This window comes from Gigantopelta aegis, chromosome 2, assembly GCF_016097555.1.
Source record: "Gigantopelta aegis isolate Gae_Host chromosome 2, Gae_host_genome, whole genome shotgun sequence".
In the NCBI taxonomy this organism is placed as follows: domain Eukaryota; kingdom Metazoa; phylum Mollusca; class Gastropoda; order Neomphalida; family Peltospiridae; genus Gigantopelta; species Gigantopelta aegis.
Genome location: NC_054700.1, coordinates 37,565,881 through 37,592,489, shown reverse-complemented (window position 1 = coordinate 37,592,489; position 26,609 = coordinate 37,565,881). Strand labels below are relative to the sequence as shown.

General features: G+C 37.7%; 1 protein-coding gene across 1 annotated transcript; it reads right to left on the bottom strand.

Annotated features, from left to right (window-relative positions):
- Nucleotides 1-71: 71 nt before the first annotated feature.
- LOC121384992 (serine/arginine repetitive matrix protein 2-like) lies at nt 72-25,470 on the bottom strand. Its single transcript, XM_041515511.1, has 14 exons — nt 24,888-25,470; nt 20,643-20,800; nt 18,475-19,410; nt 15,830-15,890; nt 13,662-14,425; nt 10,918-11,041; nt 8,652-9,511; nt 7,829-8,110; nt 6,978-7,078; nt 5,775-5,934; nt 5,093-5,190; nt 3,591-3,745; nt 2,043-2,172; nt 72-539 (listed from the first exon to the last, which is right to left on the bottom strand). Exons 1-14 carry the CDS (start codon nt 25,091-25,093, stop codon nt 513-515), a joined length of 4,062 nt encoding a protein of 1,353 aa, XP_041371445.1. The 5' UTR covers nt 25,094-25,470; the 3' UTR covers nt 72-512.
- Nucleotides 25,471-26,609: the final 1,139 nt, after the last annotated feature.

Here is a 26,609-nt window from a genome sequence, read left to right as displayed (position 1 = left end):
ATCATTGGCTATTGGATGTCAACCATTTGGTAATTCTGACTGAGTCTTAGAGAGGAAACCCGCTACATTTTTCCATTAGTAGCAAGGGATCTTTTATATGCATCAGGATAGCACATACTACAGCCTTTGATATACCAATCGTGATGCACTGGTTGGAACGAGAAATAGCCCAATGGGGCCCACCGACGCATCAATTCTAGACCAACTATGCATCAAGTGAGCACTTTACCACTGGGCTATGTCCCACCCCAAAAAAGAAAGAAAGAAAAAACACATATATATAAATATATATATATATCATCAAGGGATGTAATTTAGTTATGAAGAAAAGGTACCCAAGATAAATTTTTATAAGAAATGTACTATAATTGTAAAACTGAATCACAAAAAACACACCAAAACAATATTGTACTAATGTGAAAAAATTCTGGTACATGATTAATGTTTTGCCAGCACTATGTACAGACTTGGAAGGTGTTCACAATGCGGTATCCGTATTCTGTTGTGTTTGCTCAGTAGTATGGTCTTCTGGGATTATTCTGAAACAAAAAAAACCCGCAAATTTACTTTGATGAAACTTGTGCATGCTAAGTCATTAGTAATTGCAAGATGCTGATTGATATGAACAAGATATAAGTAATGTTTTTAATTAAATATCACATAAAGCTTATCAACAAAATTGGCCAGAATGAGCCTCTGCACTCTGATGCAGTGACGTCGATGAAACTTAGTGATGTCAACGAAAACTAAAAGTATGGGTGTGACGTAAAACCATTTGGAATGGTGATGGGTCACACTGTTTTCTTTGCAAACTAACGGACAACCAATTGTAGACATTATGGGCCGAATTTACAAAGCCTGTTTATGTCTTACACACATGTAACTACACACATTTACAATGCTTAAACACCTGTTTATGTCTTACACGCATGTAACTACACACACTTACAATGCGTAAACACCTGTTTATGTCTTACACACGTGTAACATACATTTACAATGCTTAAACACCTGTTTATGTCTTACACGCGTGTAACTACACACACTGACAATGCGTAAACACCTGTTTGTGTCTTACACGCGTGTAACTACACACAGTGACAATGCTTAAACACCTGTTTGTGTCTTACACGGGTGTAACTACACACACTGACAATGCTTAAACACCTGTTTGTGTCTTACACGCGTGTAACTACACACACTGACAATGCTTAAACACCTGTTTATGTCTTACACGCATGTAACTACACACACTTACAATGCTTAAACACCTGCGTTTAAGAAAAACAGACTTCGTAAATACGGCCCTATGTGCTTATTTTAGATATCATTAAAAGTTTGTTTTGGTTATACTTAGCCTAATGCCTCACATTAATGTATCAACTACCCCACCAACCCATTTCCCAATTTGACATCATTATTTATTTATTCATAAACTAGTGGTTCTTAAGCTTTTGTGTATTACCACATAATGTAAAACCTGACAATTACTTCCAACGTAACAAGACAGGGAAATGTACACAGCTAAGACCAGGGAATATAACGTCGCTTACCGAAATATCATCATCTAGAAACTGATATGCACCAAGGCCCGTGCTTATAAAACCTTTAAGAGACCAGACTCAATCTTTAATGACGTCACACGCACACAATTTGTATGGTGTTGTCATGACATTATTGTCTCAGAATTTATTGAAGTCTCGAGTCTAGACTCTAAAAGTTTTTAAGCACCAGACCAGGCGGATAATAAGTATCTGCTATTTAGTTTGTGATTCTGTTATAAGTTAAGTCCATATTTCTTTAAACGTACATCTGAGAGGTACTAATTTTCCACACACTGTCCTAAACACTCCACTCATTCCGTGCTGTCTTTTTTTTCCCAGCCAGCCATTTTTTACCCCCAGCAGGCCATATTTCTTTCTGCCTGCTACTTAAAGCAATTAACAACAGGCCATATAATACTTCCTATTTCGAGCCCTGGATCTTATATGCTGATGTGTGATGATAACACTGATTTCTACCACGTTACCGTGACAACTCACCAGTGGGTTGGGTCGGAACCTGTACGCCAGCATCATCCTCTTCCTGAATGCATCAAACTCATCATCATCAACCTCCAGGTTTGCCGGCCGCTCCACTCCCAGACCATGGCCTTCCACTGTCGTCCGGCCCCTGTAACACAGGTGTATTAGTTAGTCATGTACACATGTCAGATAGCTTTGTTAGTCATGTAAACAAGATGGTTTTATTAGTCATACATACTAGGTAGTTTTGTTAAGTCATGTACATGCAGACATGTTTCTTTGTTAGCCATGGACACTGATGGGTTTTGTTAGCAATGTATCTATGGATAATACACTTATACTATAGTCCTTCCCACAGGGAGCACTTTTTTTCATACTATGGAATATACTACAAGTTATTTATTTCGGAGCCAATAGTTTTGTAAATTGCACACAAAAACTTTTATTTCTATTTTTACATCAAATCAAACTGAAATTATATACATGAAATCATATATTTTTCTAGGATGATGGGACGAACTATAAATCTTAGTCTCAAACAAATTATGTAACCCATTTTCTTCTGAATAAAAACAAATTTGTCATCTAGCTGTGGATGTTGGTGACACCCTGTCTCTGTCCTTCTATACTGAGACAGTACATAATGAACAGACAGTAGGCTTATTAGCAGGATCCGAAATGCCCTGTACCTGTTCTGAGACAGTAGACTTACTTATTAACAGACTCAGTAATGCCCTGTTATGAGACAGTAGACTTGCTTATTAACAGGCTCAGTGATGTCCTGTCCTTCTGTTCCTAGACAGTAGACTTACTTATTAACTGGCTCCGTGATGCCCTGTCCCTCTGTTCCTAGACAGTAGACTTACTTATTAACTGGCTCCGTGATGCCCTGTCCCTCTGTTCCTAGACAGTAGACTTACTTATTAACTGGCTCCGTGATGCCCTGTCCCTCTGTTCCTAGACAGTAGACTTACTTATTAACTGGCTCCGTGATGCCCTGTCCCTCTGTTCCTAGACAGTAGACTTACTTATTAACTGGCTCCGTGATGCCCTGTCCCTGTTCCTAGACAGTAGACTTACTTATTAACTGGCTCCGTGATGCCCTGTCCCTCTGTTCCTAGACAGTAGACTTACTTATTAACTGGCTCCGTGATGCCCTGTCCATCTGTTCCTAGACAGTAGACTTACTTATTAACTGGCTCCGTGATGCCCTGTCCCTCTGTTCCTAGACTTACTTATTAACTGGCTCCGTGATGCCCTGTCCCTCTGTTCCTAGACAGTAGACTTACTTATTAACTGGCTCCGTGATGCCCTGTCCCTCTGTTCCTAGACAGTAGACTTACTTATTAACTGGCTCCGTGATGCCCTGTCCCTCTGTTCCTAGACAGTAGACTTACTTATTAACTGGCTCCGTGATGCCCTGTCCCTCTGTTCCTAGACAGTAGACTTAGACTAGACTACTTAACTGGCTCCGTGATGCCCTGTCCATCTGTTCCTAGACAGTAGACTTACTTATTAACTGGCTCCGTGATGCCCTGTCCCTCTGTTCCTAGACAGTAGACTTACTTATTAACTGGCTCCGTGATGCCCTGTCCCTCTGTTCCGAGACCTTCTCCTTCTTTCCAGCCAAGTTTTTGCAGCATTTGAAATCCGAGGTTCTCACAGGTCAGCTTGAACTCCTTGTACTCCGAGTAGTCTGGTTCCCGGCCTTCTTTCAAAGCCTGCAACAAACAGCTAAAAATACACTCTTGGCCTAGCTAAAGATTTTCAAAGCTATCTTAGTGCTACGATTTGTAAAACTGCCATAGGCTATGACATCACTACAGAACAAGCCATGGTGATGTCATAGCGTACGATGGTTTTACAAAATCATAGCACTAAGATAGGTTTGAGAATATGGGCCTTGGACAGTTCTACTAGTTGATCATCTACTTTGAATTAAATCTAAAATATCTCTCCAGTAGTCTGTGAAGACTGCTCAAGAAAATCTCTGTAGTTTACAAAGTTTCAGGTTAAATTATTTTTTTTTTTTTTAAAATCAAAAATGTAAAAATCATTCTCTATTAGTGTGGAAACTGCTCCAGAGATTCCCCATACCAGCTATTAAGATTACCCAGTCACAACTCTAGGAGGAGAGAGATTTAATGAAATAGTTGATACTAAAATGCCGGACAAATCAGCATATACATTTGTATAATAGGCATCTGAAAATTGTGAGAACTAGAGTTCCATTCGTACATTGTTTGTACATAATAAACTAAAAAAATTATAGACAACCCATTTCATTGTGCATAGTTTCTATAATCGTGTATATGATGTTTAACGCATGAAAAAAAAAAAAAAAAATAGAGAACACAAAACTAAACTTGTACAAACAAAACCATGATTCTCAAAGCAGAGCTGAAAACTACATTCCTCTTTACCTAATTCAAAGATGCAATTCAATAATGGCAAAAACCAATAAAATCATACTTGCAATACAGAATCATTTACACAAGATATTTGTGGCTCAGCCACATCAATCCTGACAGAGTTTGTTTTGTTTAATGACAACACTAGAAAACATTGATTAATTAATCATCGGCTATCAAACATTTGGTAATTATGACTCGTAGTCATCACATGAAACCCGCTACATTTTTCCTAATGCAGCAAAGGAACTTTTACATGCACTTCCCCACAGTAATCCTGACATAGGTGCACAAGATAAAAAGTGGAATTATGTGAATACAAGACTACTCATATTTATGAAATAGGATGGAAAATATTGGTGTTAGCCCAAGTACTCTGCTGTTTGAGAGCTAGACGGACATTTGGACGATGTCTGACGTTAAATACCATTGCATTGATAATTTTCAAGGTTGCCGATAACAAATATTAACACCTATTAACCAATAATACACACACTACAAAAAGAAACCTGACAGTACCCTGTTTCAATAATGTTCTGATTAAATATGTAGGTGCTCTGACGGCAGAGAGCAATCATACCCTCCAAACGTCCATCTAGCTCTCGAACGGCAGAGTACTCTGGCTACATCAGTGTATGTGTATGTGAAACAAATTACCTTGAAAGTTTCCATGAATCTTTCCAACTCATCGGGAGGAAGAAAATCTCCAATAAAATGCTTCCCTCGATTTGAATCTGTTAACTTTTCGGCCCATTCTGTAAAATAAAAATTATGTATAGAATAAACCAATAACAATTATTCCATCTGTATACACATTACTTAGTATTTTAACACTTTTTGGTTCAAAAGAGAATGGGTTCTTTTTCTTTAAATATTTAACACTTAAGAATAAAAATGAAATCTATCTTCTAAACATCAGTGCAGAAACAACACAGAGTTTTCGAATTAGCTTTTTGGGTAATGTGTAATGCCATATATTTGTCAAATTTAACTTTAAATCTCCACGATTTGGCAAATGACAGCTCAAAACCTGTCTGCTCACACCCTGACAGCTGAAAACCTGTCTGCTCAAACCATGACTGCTCACACCCCAACCGTTCACAAAATGACTGTTCACAATGTGACCGCTTACACTCCGATGACTCACACCCTGACCACTCACACCCTGACTGCTTAAAACAGACCACTCACACCCCGACCGCTCACACACCGACAACTCACACCTTGACTGCTCACACCCTGACAGCTCACAATCCGATAGCTCAAACCCTGCCTGCTCACACCGTCTGCTCACAACACACCTGCTCACACCCCAAACGCTCACACCCCTCCTGCTCACCGCGTGTTGCGCTCATCTCGGCCAGCCTCTTCTTGTGTTCCCAGGTGCCTCCCTCTGTGTCCTCGTCAGAGTCGTACTCGAACTTCGCCTTCTTCGCCGGCATCATGGCCGCCTCGCTCGCCTTCTTCTGGGCCAGGATCAGCTCGTACATCATGTTCATCTGAAGACAATTACATCTCAGTTGGAGACATTACAATTTAAGAAGGAAGGAAATGTTTCATTTAACGACGCACTCAACACATTTTATTTTCGGTTATATGGCGTCAGACCACACAGATATTGAGAGAGAAAACCCGCTGTCACCACTTCATGGGCTACTCTTTTCGATTAGCAGCAAGTGATCTTTTATATGCACCATCCCACAGACAGGGTAGTACATACCATGGTCTTTTATATGCCAGTCGTGGTGCACTGGCTGGAACGAGAAATAGCCCAATGGGCCCACCGATGGGGATCGATCCCAGACCAACTGCACAGCGAGCGAGGGCTGTACCACTGGGCTACGTCCTGCCCACATGTTCATCTGAAGACAATTACATCTCAGATGGAGGCATTACAATCGAAGTTCAGTCAAACCAAAAAATTACATTGTCAGGGAATGTTGTATCTAACAATGTCACTTTTTAACTAATTGCTGAAATATTTAAAATGAATAGGTTTTTTTAACATGTATTGTGTTAAAGTTTGTTTGTTTTGTTTAATGACACCACTAGAGCATATTGATTAATTAATCATCATACCACAGCCGTTGACCAGTTGTATTTCAGTTACATTTATTTTTACAATTTAAAGCCATCATATAGGTCCAGCCATAGCCATGAATTATTTTTTGAATTTCTCGATGTCAAACCAAAAAGTTAAAGTTTGTTTTGTTTAACGACAACAATAGAGCACACTGATTTATAAATCATTGGCTATCGGATGTTAAACATTTGGTAATTCTGCCACGTAGTCATCAGGGGAAACCTGCTACATTTTTCCTAATTCAGGAAAGAATCTTTTATATGCACTTTCCCACAGACAGGAAAGCACATGCCATGGTCAGTTGTGGTGCACTGGTTGGAATGAGAAAAAACCCAATCAGCTGAATGAAATGAAAAGATTACGGATGGATGACAACACCACATCATAATATGACCTGTCAAAAAGGTGCGTATAAAACAAAGACAGAAAAGTACCAGCTGAGTTAACAGGTAAACTTACCTCCTTCTGCTCTCTGATCTGCTTGAGCTGTTCCGGTGATAGTTCATCACTGCCGACCATCTTACGAGCAAAGTCTTGCATTGTTGGGTAATGGTGAACTGCTACAAACAACATGGAGCAAATACACGGTAATTACTACATACTCTCCTAACACTAGAGTACAGCCATGGGTAGATGAAGAAAACTGCCGATATATTATCATGGCCATTTTAACAAACTATAAATACGCATTTTATTTTGCTGAATACTGGCACATGTTGCCTGCGTGTGAAGCTTAAAGTAAAGAAGAATGTGTGAACACAAGCCTTTCTTTTACATTAGCCAAAAGAATAAGAAAATTCTAACCAAGGGATTTGCCCATTAAAAAAAACTAAATAAAGAACAGTTCAAACTTTAACTAACTGGTATGAATACATAAAATTTGAGTACTTACTCACAGCTACATGGGTAAATAAACTAGTCAATGTAATCACTAGCAGCTGACAATTTTTGGCACAGCTAATGCTTCCACTATCACCACCGCCTTTTCATGCTTAAAATTAATCTTGGGTTTGGGACATTGTGTGGAAAACTAGGACCTCTGAGATGTATTTTAGAACATTATAAAATTACAATACAACAGAATAATGGGGTGAGCCTTAACTGAATAGATGGATGAGATAGTGGTACTCGTACATACATCGGTCTCTTCACAAATGACATGCAATATTTTAGTAATTTTGATGAATTATTATGTCACCTGTTAGGTCTAAACGATTGACTAGTTTTCGCAGGCTGTTATTTCAAAGTATGTAAATCAGTGTAATGAGACCAATGACAACTGAGAAACAGACAGACAAAATGAGACATACCTTGCATGGGAGGCCGTGTGACAGTAGCAATGCCACCGAGCTGTATACCTGTTGCTATTCCAGGGACTGATGACACAGCTGGTACAGGGGTGACCCCAGGTACAGCACACATCCCTGTGACCTGGGAAACCCCCGGAAAGCCAGGCATACCGGGTACGGGGGCGACGACACCTGGAGGCGGGATGGAAGTCACGCCGTCTGCTTGTGAGGCATTGTCATCATCAGGCCAGTCACCCCAGCGAGACTTTCGCTTTCTCCTCCTTCGTGCTGTGGCGCTCTCGTCTGATAAACAGAATGAGACAATGTTCAAATCAGGGGCCTAATTCACAAAGGTCTCTTAGGCTCTGCTATACAACAAAGCATCGTCTTTTTAAGTCTTTTAGCACTGCTCTGTGAGATCGCAAAGTTGCGAGAGTTTAGTGAATTAGGCCCCTGGTTGTTAGTTTGTTTTGTTTAATGACACCACTAGATCACATTGATTTATTAATCACCAATTCATAATTTTAAGAACAACTGGAGAATTTATTTTAATTTGGCGAATCAAATTCATGTAATAATTGTTACTTTGTTAGAAAATAACTGGGATCTGCATTTTTTAAAAATAATTTGTCAACATGTTTTTCTCACTCAGAGCTAGCCCTGTTATTCATCGGCTATTTGATGTCAAACATCTGGTAATTTTGACATATAGTTTTAGAAAGGAAACCCGATACATTCTTCCATTAGTAACAAGAGGTTTGTTATAAGCACCATCCCACAGACAGGGTAGCACACACCACGGGCTTTGATATACCAGTCAACTTAAGACTAATAAAGGAATTACCTTTCTCCCCAATTTCTTCACTCTTTGAAGGCTGGTTGTCTTCTGGTTTGTCCTTGCCTTCCTGTTGGTCTTGACTTTCTTGCTTCACTTGGACACAGTCTTCCACACCAAGCCTTTCGTCTTTACAACACACACTCTCAGCCAACTTGTCATCTCCAAATGTTTCGCTTTTCACACTTTCAGTTTTTATTTTCACATCACATATTTCATCTGTACTTTTCTCCTTGCTACCACGACAAACTTCAGAGACATCTTTGTCCATCTCACTGCCATATTTAGCATTCTCGTTTTCACATTGTATTACCTTTTCAGCACATGCAGTACCTCCATATTCTGACAAATCCTTTTTGTACGTGTTATATCCAGATTCTTCTTCACCAATTTCACCCTCTGTTCTTTCCTTCTTTATGTCCTTAATCATTTCCCTTTCATCATCTTCAGTATTTTTCAAGCTCTTTCTTTCAGAATTCCTACTGTCAGTGAGTCTGTCACTAAACCCAGCTTCTGATTTGACAATTATTTTTTCTTGTTGTTGTCCTGTCGCACCCAGCCCCTCAGACTGAACTCTCTGTGTGTTTAACTGTCTCAACTCATCCGTCTGTTGTTGATCATCATTTCGTACTGTTTCTTGGGTTGACGACCGAGACAGAGACTCTTCGTCATCGTCTTCGTCTTTCTCTCTTTTTGCCCGACGTCTTCTTTTTTCTCTAGCCTTTTCTCTTTTGCGTTTTCTTCGCAACCGTCCAGCTCGCCTCTCCTCTCGCCGCTCGGCTTTCTGGATCGTTCTTTTCTCATGACTGATTGTGTGGATCCTCCAACGGAAGTATTTGTAAGTATCACAGGTAGTGTCATAGAGAAACCTGCAACAACAAGAATATATGTAACATATTAACTAACAACCGCCAGTAGTAGTATTCTGTGTATAGTAGGTGGTTACAAGTGCCTCTTAACAATGCCAGAAGTAACTACTGAACACTCTCCGAAGTGGTCAGACCGAGCCAACAGCTAAAAGCTGATGGGGAATGACAGGTGTGTGGCACAAATAATCACAAGAGACAAGCATCTGTCGCAGTTGGAGAGACAAGGACTGGCATGTGGAAATGGACAGCGAAAGAAGTTGAAAAACAGGAGTTGCCAGATCGGGAAGAAATGAAATGGAATTCAAAGGAACGAAAGGAAAAGGGGCTCAGTGGGATAAAAAATAATAATGAAAAAATATATATATGTAACATACTTTGTTAGTAAAATATATATATGTAACATACTTCGTTAGTAAATTTTTTAATATTACTTCATAGTTAGAGAGTAGAATAAAATGAACTGAAATAAAAAAAAATTAATAATAAATGTTACAACTACCTGCTGCAACCACATGGTAAATAAACTTTATAAGCAATACTATTATCATTTCATGTTCAGTTGATCTTTTGTCATGAAAGTCATTGCAAATGTAATACGCCTTTTCTTGTGGTCATGTTTATTCAGTGGTCATTATTATTATGTGTTTTCATTGGGAGAATGAAAGACCACAATATGTACCAGTAATTATATACTCTTCACAAAAAGGTTAAGCAACAACCAATGAAATATGAAAATGAAACATTGTTTAACAATATTCTTTACAAATTTTGTAAATGATTTGATGTGTCATTAAACCTGAAACAAACACAAGAACATTGGTATGGTATTTTGTAGACGCTGTTACAATACTGGTTATATTACGTAATGGTAAGCTTTGAAAGTCTGAAAAGACTGACGGGTTATCTCTAATGCTGCGTTTCAACACACTCAAATTTTATATAGTATTTTCTTAGACATGTTTGGTTGTCTGTATGTAGCATTTTTCTATTCACATATTTTTTTTTACTTATTTATAATTATTTTCTTTAATTAATTAATTTCAAAAATTAAATATCTGGTAGTCCACCAATCTTACAACATGAGCTACAATGTTTGTCTGGTTGTTAAATCAGGTAGCCCTGGGCATCCAGGCACAGGATTTATCCAAGCCTGATTTAAGAGTAAATAACTCTAACACAACTTATAGCACAACCAATGTGTCGGTGTATTTACTGGATGATGATTGCCTGTCAAACCTATACTACTCAAAAATCTTTTAAATGAAAATAAAGTATCAACTGACAATATTCTTAAAATGATTTCATTTCATGTGGTATCACTATCACACCAGATTACTTTCACTGTCCAGTAAAAAATAAAGTTTGAGAGGTGTTGAATGATTAAAAAACCCCAACCCAATACGTACCAGAAGACGGCCTTGCCCTTGTTCTCCTCGAGAATCCGGTCTTCCTCCTCCTTGCCCTTATCAGCAATCACCTCGGCAAGATGGTCGCACATCTTCCTCATGGCGGGGCCCTCTGGGGGAGAGACTAGAACAACCCTGTCACAATCCTATACTTAAGGCTAAAAAACTCGACATCTAATAAATAGCCCACAAACGCTCACGTTCTAAACACACATGTATGTATGTATGTCACTCGATGATCGAAATAAGTTTTGAAATTACAAACATGTATCTGCAAAATTCATACAAACTTGTTTTTGACTACTAACAAAACCAACTTCTTTATCCTGCAGTCACCGGCCTCGGTGGCGTCATGGCAGGCCATCGGTCTACAGGCTGGTAGGTACTGGGTTCGGATCCCAGTCGAGGCATGGGATTTTTAATCCAGATACCGACTCCAAACCCTGAGTGAGTGCTCCGCAAGGCTCAGTGGGTAGGTGTAAACCACTTGCACCGACCAGTGATCCATAACTGGTTCAACAAAGGCCATGGTTTGTGCTATCCTGCCTGTGGGAAGCGCAAATAAAAGATCCCTTAATGCTAATCGGAAGAGTAGCCCATGTAGTGGCGACAGCGGGTTTCCTCTCAAAATCTGTGTGGTTCTTAACCATATGTCTGACGCCATATAACCGTAAATAAAATGTGTTGAGTGCGTCATTAAATAAAACACTTCTTTCTTTCTTTCTTTATCCTGCAGTCATAATACACTGGTGGCACCTAAGCATTTGTGTTATATTTTAAAGTTAAAATCTTTCTTTAAAAATATTTGTTTCACCGCCACAGTACAATGGAACAATAAACGTGTTACTACTGAAAGTTATTTTAATTTTAACGTTTTTTAAACTCATGTAATGAACACATTTTTAGTTGGACCCCCCCCCCCCCCCTGTATTTACTGGCCTGCATGACGGCACATAAGTCTGCGCAGCAACCATTAAAACAACCACTTCTGTCGCTAATGTTTACAGAAATGGCAACAAATAATGGATCAAAATTTTAGTCCTAAACAACAAACACTTCCTGTTATATAGTGTTTCAGGAAAATTTAGATTATGCAAATGAGATAAATATAATGGTGTTCCATGCTCCTTAGTTTGGACAACACAAAATGACAATATAAAAAAATGTCAATGCCAACATTTTTTATCATTATTTAGTGTTCGAAATAAGCATTTGTCCGTTTGTCCTGAAAAGTGAAAATCTGCTCAGACAAGCAAAATGTACCTTGGTGGTTGTCCAGTTGACAAGTAAAAATGTTCAATGAAGTTTCATTTTGAGCAATAAAAAACATCGTTCTTGTACTTGAATAAAACAAACTATTTTTGTGGACAAGTGAAAATATTGTCGGACAAATCGATTTCTTGATGTGTTTGTCCGGTGGACTAGTGAAAAATTCTGCTTATTTCTATCACTGTTATTCAACAAAAGTTGTCTGTTATTAACTGTGTAAATGAGCACAAATAGTGTTTGTTAGACATAGAGGACAATCAATGATAATTTTGAAACAAACTATAGCAAAAAATAGGCAACGCTGTAAGTGCAAGCTTCAAAGTCTTGGCAGCCATATTGTATTGTGTCACTCTGAGGGAAATTCATAACATTTATTTCATTTATGGATTCATAAATTACAATAAGGTATGTATTGAATCTTCTATGTAAACTTGTGTAAGTTGATAAACAAGGTTAATCATTACAGCGGTGACAGAAATGTGTCAACAGGTGATACAAAAACATGTTGATTAAGGCTGGCAAAAGTATACTTTTAGTGCCTTAATTCAGTTTTTTTCAAACAAACTGTTATCTATCAGTTTAATACATATATTCACAATCAAGATGTGTTGTTTCAACCATTGTTTTAAGAATTAAATTAATGTTGTTTGTTTGTTTGTTTTGAAACATACCCCAACGCTTGTTTCAAGACATAATTAACATGCACAGACCTTTGTGCCGCCCAGACTAAGGTGACATGCGTGTACTGAAATCAAACTTGACAGTTGGTAGGTCACGCTCTGAGAAGTACTGCCACCAGACAGAGTATATAAGAAGACTGGTGCTGGAAAATTAATTTCACTTGGTTGCCTGCTTTGGTGCTCTTATTTTGAAGAATTTCTTCCATGAAAAATACCCCTATTGTTCATGCTGTTCAAATATTTATGTACATGTATCTGAATTTGGAATTTATTTGTATCTTTCTTTTGCAGGTATGCATAGAGAATTTCGAATACTGGATGTGTATGCAACACTGAATACTGAATATCCCAGACATGCTCTTTAAATTTGTTTTGGACTGAAAGCTTTTTTCATGATGCATACATATATGTGATAACAAAAACCTAAGCTAGGTGCATCTAGGTACTAGGTATCACTGTACTGAGTCCCACTCACAGTGAGTTTTAATGGCTCAACAGGGATGTGTATGGCCAGAGTCTTGATAAACACAGTGACAGCACCATCTGCCTAATACCCAAACTTTCATATCTGCAAGTGTTATCGCACTTATAAATTCAATCCAAGGGGTGTAAAACAGTGTGACCCTTGTTTTAACACACTGCACTTCTTTTAACACCAATTATTTTTAGGAGTGCAATTTTACCCTCCTTGATATTTTGAGGAGGGCAATTTTACCTCCCTTGATATTATGTGGAGTGTGATTTTTCAAAAAAGAAAATGCAACTACAATCAGATTTTCATCTACTCCTAAATACCTGGTGAGTGCACGCTGTCATCATCATCTTCAGAGGAGGAAACAGAAGAAGAAGAACTAGTAGACGGAGATCTTGAGGAACTGCTGTCGGAACTGGAGGAGTAATGCCGACGTCTACCGCTGCCACGCCCACTTCTGTCACTGTCGTTGACGTCATCCGACGAACGCTTGCTCGACACCCGAGATCCGCTCCGGCCACTGGAACCATTCCGTTTCCACGGCGACCGGCTTCTGTGTCTGGAGTACGAGCTGGAGGAACGGGACGAGCGCCGTGAGCTGCTTTCTCTCGATGAGCTTCGACTCCTGGATGACCGAGTGGATCGTGAAGTCGAACTTCCGGATCTTCTTCCCGATCGTCCTCTCTCGACGGGACTTGGTCTGGAGCTGGGTGTATCGTCGTGGGAGAGGCTGGAGGTATCACCTGGTGAGGGTCTCGAAGTATCACCTGATGAGGGTCTCGAAGTATCACCTGGTGAGGGTCTCGAAGTATCACCTGGTGAGGGTCTCGAAGTATCACCCGGCGACGGTCTCGAGGTATCACCCGGCGACGGTCTCGAGGTATCACCCGGCGACGGTCTCGAGGTATCACCCGGCGACGGTCTCGAGGTATCACCCGGCGACGGTCTCGAGGTATCACCCGGCGATGGTCTGCTGTTGTTGTTGTTGTACTTGTCCCATGGTTTGTAAATGTCCTCAGGGTATGGTCTGCTTGTTTGCCACTGCATTTCAGTTTCATTTGGTGGGGAATACGATGGCTGTGGAGGGCTGCCAAAAAGATATTTAACTTTTACACATATAGATCTATATTTCATTATTTAGTGATATTGCAAAAGAAATAGTAATTCAATATATAACGGAATATTTTGTTTTCAAAATCTTAATTAGCGATATTTCAAGTCAAATTAAAATTGATCAGCAATTACTATTTAATATTTTAAAATTATGTAGCAATCTCTGAAACTTGCGTAGCAAATGACGATGTGATACTGAACAAAACGTTCCCTATACAATCAGCTGAAATTATATATCAGAGTAAAAGAGCTGATTATTCAAAGTATCTGTAGGATGCTATGCTCAAGCGCCTACCTAAACAATATATTTAATCTGTAATATACACAGTATATTCTACTAAAAATATAACTAAAGTGGAAATGAGAAATGCCACTGGCTTATTTTTATATACAGACCTGTCATTTGTCACAACAACAAAGTTTAAGAACAGTTGAAACTTGAAACTAGTTTAAGTGAACACCACATGATAAAGAAAGAAAGAAAATATTTTATTTAACGATGCACTCAACACATTTTGTTTACGGTTATATGGCATCAGACATATGATTAAGGACCATACAGATATTGAGAGAGGAAACCCGCTGTCGCCACTTCATAGGCTACTCTTTTCGATTAGCAGCAAGAGATCTATTATATGCACCATCCAACAGACAGGGTAGTACATACCACAGCCTTTGATATACCAGTTGTGGTGCACTGGCTGGAATGAGAAATAGCGCAATGGGGCCACCGACGGGGATTGATCTCACACCGACTGCGCATTGAGCGAGAGCTGTACATCTGGGTTACGTCCCACCCCACCACATAAGAACATGACAGTGTTCAATGAGAAATGGAAAAGACCATCAAATATTTGGGATGCACTATTTCTTAGGAAAACAATGAATGAAATTAGACTGATGAAGAGAAATACGGGATCACACAAATAGTAACAGCAAACAGCCGCCAATCAACAGTCAGGAAATTAACTGTAGAATAAACAAAATCTATATGTTTTGTCAACATTCAATAACATTATATCTTATTGATTTATGTTTAAAAACTTATAATATGTCTAGAAATACCAAAACATATCTTATACACATATTTAAGTTGTGCTGCAGGTTAACAAACAGGAAAAACAGCACTCATGAATGATTGTGACCAGATACATGAACTGAACACAGTGGACACATGAATATAATTAACTACAGTGAAGTAAAAAGTCCTGTTTTAAGGGGTATTCGGTTTGGAGAGGTTATGTTCTGTACCGATTTGTAAAAAAGGACAGTAAAAAGCATCTGGTTTTGAGGGACTTGTGGTTTGCAGAGGGTTAACTGTATATGATACAACATCACACGTGCAAGTCTAAAAGTGAAAACTAAACAATCAACTCACCAGGGTGGAGGTACTGGCTGCCCATTAGTTGGCTCTTCTTTCTTCGACCAGTGGTATTTGACTGGAAAACAATATGTATTTAAAATATTGCTGACAGAACTTAAAAACCAGCATTAATATCTGCAAATTATCAAATACAATATAGTTATACCCAGTGTGCAATTTTGAGGAGAGTCCGGGAGCTCGAGGCTCACAAAAATCATATAGGACAAAATAATTTGTACAAATTACATTGATTCTTCGAAATGACAGTGTCAACACATATCTCAAAATCCTGGGAAACCAGTCTTGAAAAGTGATCTTTTCCATAGTTTGATGCCAAACATTTAGTGTATCTTCTGTTCTACTAGAGACACACAGCAGGGCTCGCTGGGTTGGTGGCAGGTTCTAAAGATTTGCAAACAGGGAGTCCTTATGACACTTAAATTTCTACTAATAACGAGTTGCGTATGAAATAAACATACCACATGCGAGTCTTTTATTAAATGTAAACTGAATTTATAAAAGCACCAAGGACTATGCATGTTGAGAAAGGGGAGTAACTCTGTATTGTACTCTTATCATGGAAGTTGTACACGTCTATACATGTAGTCCGTTTGCATCCTTAAAGGTACCAATAAATTGACACGTACATGTAACTTTATAATTATGAATCAAGTTTTTTTTAAATTTAAAATCAGTGTAAATAAAAAGATTCTTTACATATTACCATCAAATTGTATCTATAGTTAAATCTTCTTTTTTGATACAAGTATGAAAACAATTGATGGAACAGTCATGGTAAAGCATGCCCAGTTCTTGATAACTTTAGTCTTTGTATACTGTATCAGTGTTCTCGCTGCTCCATTTAAGCGGGGCGCCCCGCCCCGCTATTCCATTATGCCGCCCTCCTTTCACGTTCCCCGCCCTCCTTTATTTTTGAGCGCCCTCCTTTATTTTTGAGCGCCCCTCTTTATTTTCCAGCACCTATCTCTGCTGTTTCCAAATGCACTTTTTTTTCACACAAAAACAACAATCAGTCTGCACACTGTGACACTGGACATCAAAGGAAACAAGCCGCGTTGTGTACGAAAAAGCAATTGACAAAACATTTACGACAGTTACCGTAAGGTAATTTAACGTATTTTTAATAGCCTCTATTTTGTCTAATATCTGTATTCATTTGTATGTTTGACAGACACAATAAAAGTTATATTTTATGTAAGCAATGAAAACATTTTATTTTTTACGGATTCGGCAATCTCCGATTGAAAAAAACCCCTCTTATTTGGCGCCAAATTTGTCACGTGATCAGAACGGTCATTCTGTCTTTTGTTTCCACTAACTATCGTTTGATATTTTGTCCTCAGTTGCAGATATAATTGCTTGAAACTGATGATTTTTACTTTCTGTTATTCTGTTTATTCAGTAGTTCTTTATAAAATATTGTAAACTTTTAATTTTGAGGGGATATGAACGCTTATAAAAACAACGGAAGTGGTAGTATTTAACATTAAAGTCATTTATCTTGAGTGCCAAATAATATATACACCGTCTTTACAAAAACGATACTTTTTATCAGCTGGCGATATTTTATCACAGCGATCGATTCATTCGATGAAGATGGAAATAACAAAAATGTATCTGACATTAGATCACTTTACAAACATCTTTACTGTTTTTCGTATATCTTGAAAACTTTATTAAAAATAATAATATTAAAACTGTGATCGGTCCAGCAAAATCGGAACTGCCCGTGAATGTCAGACCGATATCATCTTCGGTTCAATTAAAAGACGAGTCTTTTTATAAACCCCTTTGCACTTTTTTGTAGGCAAAATAAGGAGTATGTCTTTTCTCAAAGTCTACCAACACAAAACAACATGGTAACCAAACTACTCCTCTTCCCCCCACCCCCTTTTTTTGTTTTTTTTTTGTTTTTGCTTTTCGTTTATTTGGTGTGGGTTTTTTTTTTTAAGGGTGTGGTGCCGAGCGGCCGCCCTCCTTTAATTTTCACCCAGCGAGAACACTGCTGTATTATTGATTACTTCAGTGACAAGAGACACTACATACCTTGTTCTATTCTAGCATTTTGTCTTCACCCCTGAATTAAAAATGAGATTTAATCCATATAATTTGATGGTAATCAAGATGTTTTTTATTTACATAGAAACTTTTAGTTAAAAAATGAGATTTGAGTTGATACGAGTTTAAAACTCAGCAATATATGTGTTTTAATAGTATTCATTATGTACAGTTACATGCCAATTCATTGGTAACCTTTTTGACGTAAACAGACTATAATTGGTGACTAGCTCCAAGGAAGGAAATGTTTTATTTAACGATGCACTCAACACGTTATTTAGGGTTATATGGTGTCGGACCACACAGATATTGGAAGAGAAAACCCGCTGTTGCCACTTAATGGACTACCCTTTTTTTGATTAGCAGCAAGGGATCTTTTATATGCACCATCCCACAGACAGGATAGCACATGTCACAGTCTTTGATATACCAGTCATGGTGCACTGGCTGAAGCGAGTAGCCCAGTGGGCCCACTGACGGGGATCGTCAGAGACCGACAGCGCATCAAGCGAACGCTCTATCACTGGGCTACGTCCCGCCTTAGCTCTAATGGGATAAGCAAGGAATTTAATTACTGATACCTGGACTGTCCTCGGTTGGAGAGAACGGATCGTAGGCTGTTCTCTGGGGATTGTCTCTCTCCCTCGTCCTGTCCGAGACTTGATCCCCTCTACCAGGCTCCCTGTCTCTTTCCATCCAGTTCCTGTCTCTGCCCCTATCACCCCAGTCTCTGATGTCCCTTTCTCTGTTGTCTCTATCTCTACTGTCTCTGTCACTTCTGTCCCTGATGTTCCTTTCAGTCCTGTCTCTGTTGTCCCTGTAACTCCTGCCTCTTTCGTTAGTATTCCTGTCACTCACGTCTCTGTCCCTCTCGTTCCAGGCTCGGTTATTTCTTTCTCGGTCACTCCAAACTCTGTCATTTCTGTCCCTCTCACTTCTGTCTCTGTTGTTTCTGTCCCTCTCATTTCTATCTCTGTTGTCCCTGTAAGTCCTCCCCCTGTCCTCTGTATTCCTCTCATTTGTGTCCCTCTCGTTCCTGTCTCTGTTACTCCTGTCCCTGTCATTTGTGTCCCTCTCGCTCCTGTCTCTATTACCCCTATTTCTTTCATTTGTGTCTCTCTCGATCCTGTCTCTGTTACCCCTATCTCTCTCATGTGTGTCCCTTTCACTCGTGTCTCTGTTACCCCTATCTCGCTCATCTGTGCCCCTATCACTCATATCTATGCTGTCTCTGTTAATCCTGTCATTGCTATCGATGTCTAGTTCTTTGGTTGTATTTGTCTTTTCTCTACTTGGTTCTGTTGGTCTCTCACTAAACTGATCTTCTTCACTGTCGCTCTCCCCGCTCATGAGCCCAGATGTGTCGGTAGTGGCCGGGGTTTTGGGAGATGCAACAGCCCCTCCTATCATCGACTTCTTCGCAAACATCATTGTTGGGAGAGGGACAAATGGACTCAGTTTGGGACGACTGGATTTCTTTTCAGTTTCTGGTTTAGGCAACGATGTTGAACCTGTAGCTAAAAACAATTTTTTTTATTTCTTAAAGGCACATACCCTAGTTTTTAAACACTAACTCATATTTTTGAAAATTATAACCGTTTTTTATAACTTAAATCATACTTTACTTAGATTTTATTGTTTAGATTTTATCAATTTCTGTACATTCAAAATGTTTATGGTCATCCTGGTGTTTTTAATATCACAAAATACATTTCTCATATTTTTTAAAAAGCATGTGCATCTGAGAAGTAACAGTTATAGAGTCGAGGGTTAGTCTATTTTTAGAGGGTATTTCACCATTTCAAAGTCACAGACTCATGTATCACTCAATTGTAACTTTATCCAAATGTGTTACAGGTTTGTAGAGTAACTAAAGTTAGTGTTAATTTTGACGGGTTCAAACTAGGGTATGTGCCTTTACACGTCAAGCTTCATGTCCATTTAAAAACACCTACAAAATTATGCATAGTGATTTAAAACCCGTCTCTACAATGGAGCATAATAACAGACCGTACCATTTAAGGGGAGTTATCACACTCACTCCCCCAAGACTAGATTAAGAAGGAAGGAAATGTTTTATTTAACGATGCACTCAACACATTTTATTTACGGTTATATGGCATTGGGCATATGGTTAGGGACCACACAGATATTGAGAGAAGAAACCCGCTATCGCCACTTCATGGGCTACTCTTTTCAATTAGCAGCAATCTTTTATATGCACCATCCCATAGACAGGATAGCACATACCACGACCTTTGATGTACCAGTCATTGTGCTCTGGCTAGTGCGAGAAATAGCGCAAAGGGCCCACTGATGAGGGATCGATCCCACACTGACCGTGCATCAAGCAAGTGCTTTACCACTGGGCCACGCCAAGAGTGATTTTTATCTCCCCTTAGCATGTGAATATATATGGTATCAATCTGGTAATTCAAGCTACAGGGCAGCAATTAATGACTCCCCTCATTGTTTTTAATGTTAAGGTCTGATCATTTTAATCCATCCACTGCAAACTGTGCACAAAATATGCCTGCCATCACCAAAACATTTTTTTTTTTTAATACATGACAATACTAGAGGAAAAATGGTGATGGAGCAAAAACCAGGGTGGAAAAACATGACAGCATTGCAATGCATCTGCCTTAAATGGGAAAACATACAGTACAAAAAGAATATACCAATTAAAAACAAAAGGCACTTCTTGCCCGTTATATAAATTTGTGTATACTTGTATAACCTAACTTACTTCCTTTCATAGCTTGCATTTGTTTAAACTTTTCTAGAAAGCTGCCATCATTAACAAACGGAGTACCAACGGGAGTCTTTGATCCCATCTGTGTCGTACTTGATGTTGATTTAAGCAAAGGACCTGTCTTCAATCCAAAACCTGGAAGCCTTCCTGTCCTGAAAATAATGTAAATAAACTAAAGATTAAAATATATATATAAAGTGTATATATATCTTATATATATATATATATATATATATATATATCGTACCGTCATACAATTTCGATCGACATATGTTTTCGATACTTTGTTTATAACTGCAAGTATCGCGAGATTATGTGAGATATTACGTCACTATCAGCCTGAACATAAACAACGAAGTGTCTTTTTTCCTCACAATATTAAAAATGCTTCATGTCAAGCTGCCAACTTTATGTTTTAATTATAATACCATATATAGTGTGCATGTTATCGGTTTTTCGTAATGCAATATTTTTGTACTAATGAAATGCCTCACATAGCGAAATCCAGGTATTACAAATCCCTGCAAAGTCATCGTCTGCAACACTGACATCTGACCTGCCAAAGTTAGACGATACACTACGTGATCATTACACTGAACAATAAAATTTATGGAAGGCTGGTTGGGTTACCTCTTATGTCATTCACAGCAAAGTTCTTTTAGATAATTTCTGCTGGGGGCATGTTTACATGTACATTTACTACAAACAAAGGTGGTTTAGTGGAATTAGATTTTTTGAAAATATATAGTTCTGTATCTCTGTTAGAGTACTTAAGTTGACAATCTGAATTTTGGTGTCGTTGATATGTATAACAAGAGGATTAGACATTAGCCTGATGAAAACATAATGTAAATACGTTTTAAGTGAACACTGTCTATTGGTCTGAAGATTATTCAATATTTTTAACAAGTTACAAACATTTTATTTTCAAATGAAAATTTTGATGTAAATTATTGCACGGAGTATAGACCCTTCATTGCCATAACAAGGACAAAAATAGACAGCCAATGAAAGTATCGAAAACATATGACATTTGTAAAAATATAGCGGTAACATCTGTACGACTTAGCAGCTAGTGTTTATGGAGGAAAACTTGGCGTTCATGGGAAATTATCACTTTTTTTTCACAATAAACTAATGTGACTTGAGAAAGGTAAAATATTATTGTATGTACAAAGCATTGTTTTTATTATATTTTAATTTTTTGCTTATCGTATCGAAAATATATGACGCCAGGATATATTATATATACTTGGTACATAAACAGGTTTAATAAGTGACTCATGCCACACATACTAATTTACAACTGCATTTAAATTTTAGTTTTAACATTAAAGCATTTAAGTTTAACTGTACTTTTTTTTTTTTTTACTTAATTACAATAAAAAAAAAAAAAAAAATTGATTGAGCAGGGTAGGGTTTCGACCCCTGATACTTTCCCAATGTACAATGCGCCTGAATGTCTATACATGTATATCATGTGGAAATGAAATTATAGTCAGCTACTGCCATCAGCTGTAAATCCTATTTAATATAATTAGGTTGATATTAAAGGCACTCAGTCACAGATTTAGTGGGCCTTATTTCTCTAAATATGGATTATAAATGGAGATTACAATTTACATTCATTTAGAATACCAAACCTTATTAATGTATCATCCAAAACATTTTAATTGAAATTATTTCACAACAAAATAAGGGCAAATGTGATGAAATAAAATAATAAACAGCCGGAACATGAACTCACAATTTTTTTTAATTACTATTACAGGGGTTCAAATTTTTTCAAAAACGTTACTTGCCACAGGACAAGTGCCAATCAGATATTCACTTGCCCCATATATTTTTCCACTTGCCCATACTTCTTAAGGTAACCAATTGTGTTACTCTTATTTAATTTAATACAGTGCTTAATAATGTAATAATATTGAAAGTAATTGGTTTGATTGCACTTACTAAGGAAGTATTAAATGTATATGTCTGTCCAGTAGTATCCACTGTCTTCTCTATTTGTTGATTTAAACTTTATTTTTTAAATAGTGTCCATTTATTGATTTAAACTTTATTTGTTTGGTAGTGTCCACTTGTTCATCTCAACATAATTATTGTGTCGATGTATGTATTAGTGGCTGTGGATGTGGCGAGAACCCTTTCCACTTGTGAGCCATTCTTTTATGGCTGGCATTGGTTGAAAAATGTTTATGGATTTTGGCCCATGTGTCCTTATTGTGAGTATATTATTTAACATTCTCTGCCCCAAAACACTTCTCTGGGATGTTTTTACCCTGTTTATAGCTAAGAAAAGTCTCGCAAACAGCCGTGGCTGGGCTCAAAGTAAACATGAGCTCTGTTTATGTTTTTAAAAACTGCATGTTTGGTAAACAACAGAAGGGGACAGGGTGTACATCGATTGCAGCCTTGTATTTTTAATTTATTGAGCATAATTTATTTGTTAAAAACTATTAATAAAGCAGAAAAAATTAATATATTCATTATGCTTAGAGAGAATCGCACCATCATGATTATGGCGTAGGGCAAATGAAATCTAACTTCACCTTACCCGTTCATTTCACATGGACGTAGATTTACGTTTGCAAAGTACTGAAAAACATTAAGTATGTTTTACCTACAAGGTTTATAGATAAACTAAAATATCTTGCAACGTTTATAAGAACACAGTTCATAATATTTATGCTTTGTTCAAGTGAACTCAGAAATTATAAACGTGCTTTACACCCCCGTTCATTTGCAAAGAGTAGATTCCAGAGTCCACCGCGTTAACGTCTAATATAATTTGAATATGACAATTTTTGTAAGGATTAAACATTTTGATAGCATTCACAAGGGATGTATATTTTATTTTTATTTAAAATACACCTGCGAAGTCACAGTATTGTCTCATCGCTCCATTATTTTTCAGTAATGGAGAGATGAAACCCTACTTAATTAACCCACTAAAATCATTAGTGTTAATTTTCATACTAAGATATATTCACATAAAATTATTACTCAGTTATGTATTTTAAGTAGGGGAATATCCTCGTAACTCTCCATTCCTGAAAAATAATGGGACTTGTCTCCATTATTTTTCAAGAATGGAGTTACTCGGACATTCCCCTATACATAAGCTGTAAAGCGTATTGGACGCTATTTCCAAGTTTGAAGATCATCGAACTGATTACTTGTACGAATTCAGTCAAACGTTGCAATTGATGAAAAATTATTAAGTTCAAGCCCTGTTAGTTTGTGTACCGTCCGTAGTTACTTTCTCTTTCAGATAATCTACCTCAGCAGCTGATAATTTGTCATTTTTATTTATTATTATTATTTCATTATATTAATTATTACTATTCATATGTCTATGGAAAACGTACACAAAAGGGTCTGCTAGATTCATATAAAATCCCTCCCCTGTTCGTACAGTACTTAGTATGTATTCCTCCTGTCCCAGGTGGTTCCACAATATGGATCAGTCAAAAACTTATTTACCGCCTATACATTTTTGCTGTTTATATAGCCAGCCCTCGTTATCGAAGGCTATATGCACGGCCATTGTATGTATACATGTATATAGCCACATCCTATATAAACACCATCTAGTTCACAGTATTCTTTAAAAATGTAACAATTCCTATCCCAAGTCAGGTGTTATGGCATATTTTGCATAATAATGGCAAGGTGGAAATGAAGGCGTTCGTGATCCAGATGTTTTTATTTTTTCGCTACGACTAACGATAAATTTACCTATAGATGCAAAAGCCTAACTAGTTGGGATTGTCAACGTTTTAAAATGTTTCTGTTATACAATAAATTAATGTATAAGCTTATCATCATTCAATACACCTTTTTATTAATTTTTAATAACTTATTTTCATTGTTGTTTTTATCTATTTACCCTACGTCGCAGAGGATGAGTTTGTTAAATTCGGGTGATGCCATCACGCGACTCAAAAATAATATGTGACACTTCTGCTCTCCAAATAGCCGTAAATTGTTTCTGAATTATGGACCCTCAACATAATTCAATTATGGTTTATAAAATATCAATAATAAGTGAGATATGATGGTTATGTAGATGGTTCAATAAAATACTTTCAGGTACAAATCAAAAGTATATATTTTCAGATAATACTTTGTTGGGTCATTAATTAGGTCAACCATCCGTGACTGAGTGCCTTTAAAGTCTAAGAAAGCAGTGATTTCAGACTAATTACAAATGTCTTGTCAACAGCAGCTTACAAAGCTCCAAGGCGTCCTGTAAACTTTTTCTTTTGCACCAATGGGAGTGGTGTGGAGGCTTCAACGATGTTTCCCTCAACCAGTTTCTTCTGTGCTGCTGCCAGCTTCTCCTGAATCTTTCTCTTTTTCTCCTCGATAATTCGCTCCTGTTCGTTCATCTGTTTCATTTTGGACGTGTATCGCCCATACATGCCTGAGCTATCCATCGTTACACTTCAGTTACTAGGTCACGCTTCAGCTATCAACAAAACTATCACAACCCAATATCTATTTCAGTCACCCAAACAACTACTCAAATAATACTTACATGTACGTGTACATGAAAACATGGATTTTATCAAATTTGAGAAATTTACTTCGGGACAGTTTCTGAAAGAGAAACTATATGCAAAACAGCAACAACCAAAATTAAATTGCAACTGTCATAACAATACAGAATGCCTAGTGAACACCTGAAATAATAAATGATACAATATTGATCATTCTTCGTAGTAAAATACTGAAAACATTATTGTAAAAGCGTGCGCATCACAAGAAATGTAGCCAGACGTCCATTACACCTCGACTTTGGTTGTATTTTCCTCCTCTTGCCGAAGCACCATTGCTTTACTAAATACAGAGACTGACATCTAAAACTTCTAACTAAACACTTACAAGTCATGAAAATGCATGCTCTTAGATGTTTAAATAGTGTAACATATTCACGGAATGTAAGTTTCAAGAACAAATAGTAGGACATGCAAAAACAGGGAAAATGTATACGGCTCGGGATTTGGGGGTTTCGAAACCCCTCCCCGCTCAAAGCGAATTTCCTTTCTGGTTTTTTTCTATCAATCTTCCTAAAAATTCATTCACTGTAGCCTAGACATCCTCCCGCAACCCCCACGCGCCTGATATACTAGAACAAACGTCTCCACAACTGGCATAACAAAGGCGGTGGTATGTACTATCCTGTAAGTGGGATGGTGCATATAAAATATCCCTTGCTGCAAATCGAAAAGAGTAGCCCATGAAGTGGCGACAACGGGTTTCCTCTCTCAATATCTGTGTGGTTCTTAACCATATGTCTGACGCCATACAACCATAAATAAAATGTGTTGAGTGCGTCGTTAAATAAAATAGTTCCTTCCTTTCTTCCTTCTTCCGTACAGGCAGCCAGTATTCTCTGTTTGACACCCAATAGCCGATGTATTTTTCGTGCTGGGGTGTCGTTAAACATTCATTCATTCATTCATTCATTCGTTCGTTCGTTCCAGTATTCCCTATGACAATGAATGAAAGGATGTTTAACAACACCCCAGCACAAAAAAACAAAAAACACACATCGGCTATCGGATGTCATAAAAGGTAAGTACACTGTATATAAAAATATTATTTATATAATTATGTAAAACCACAGTGTAAAACCATCAGTATGACAAGGACTTATAGGACAGATGTAGAATGTTTCTAGGGAAGGGTGAAAAGTTTAAAAAGGGAACCAACAGTATTAATGAAAAAGAAAGAAAGAAATGTTTTATTTAACGATGCACTCAACACATTTTATTTACGGTTATATGGCGTTAGACATATGGTTAAGGACCACACAGATATTGAGAGAGGAAACCCGCTGTCGCCACTTCATGGGCTACTCCTTTTTGATTAGCTGCAAGGGATCTTTTATATGCACCATCCCATAGACAGGATAGCACATACCACGGCCTTTGATGTACCAGTCGTGGT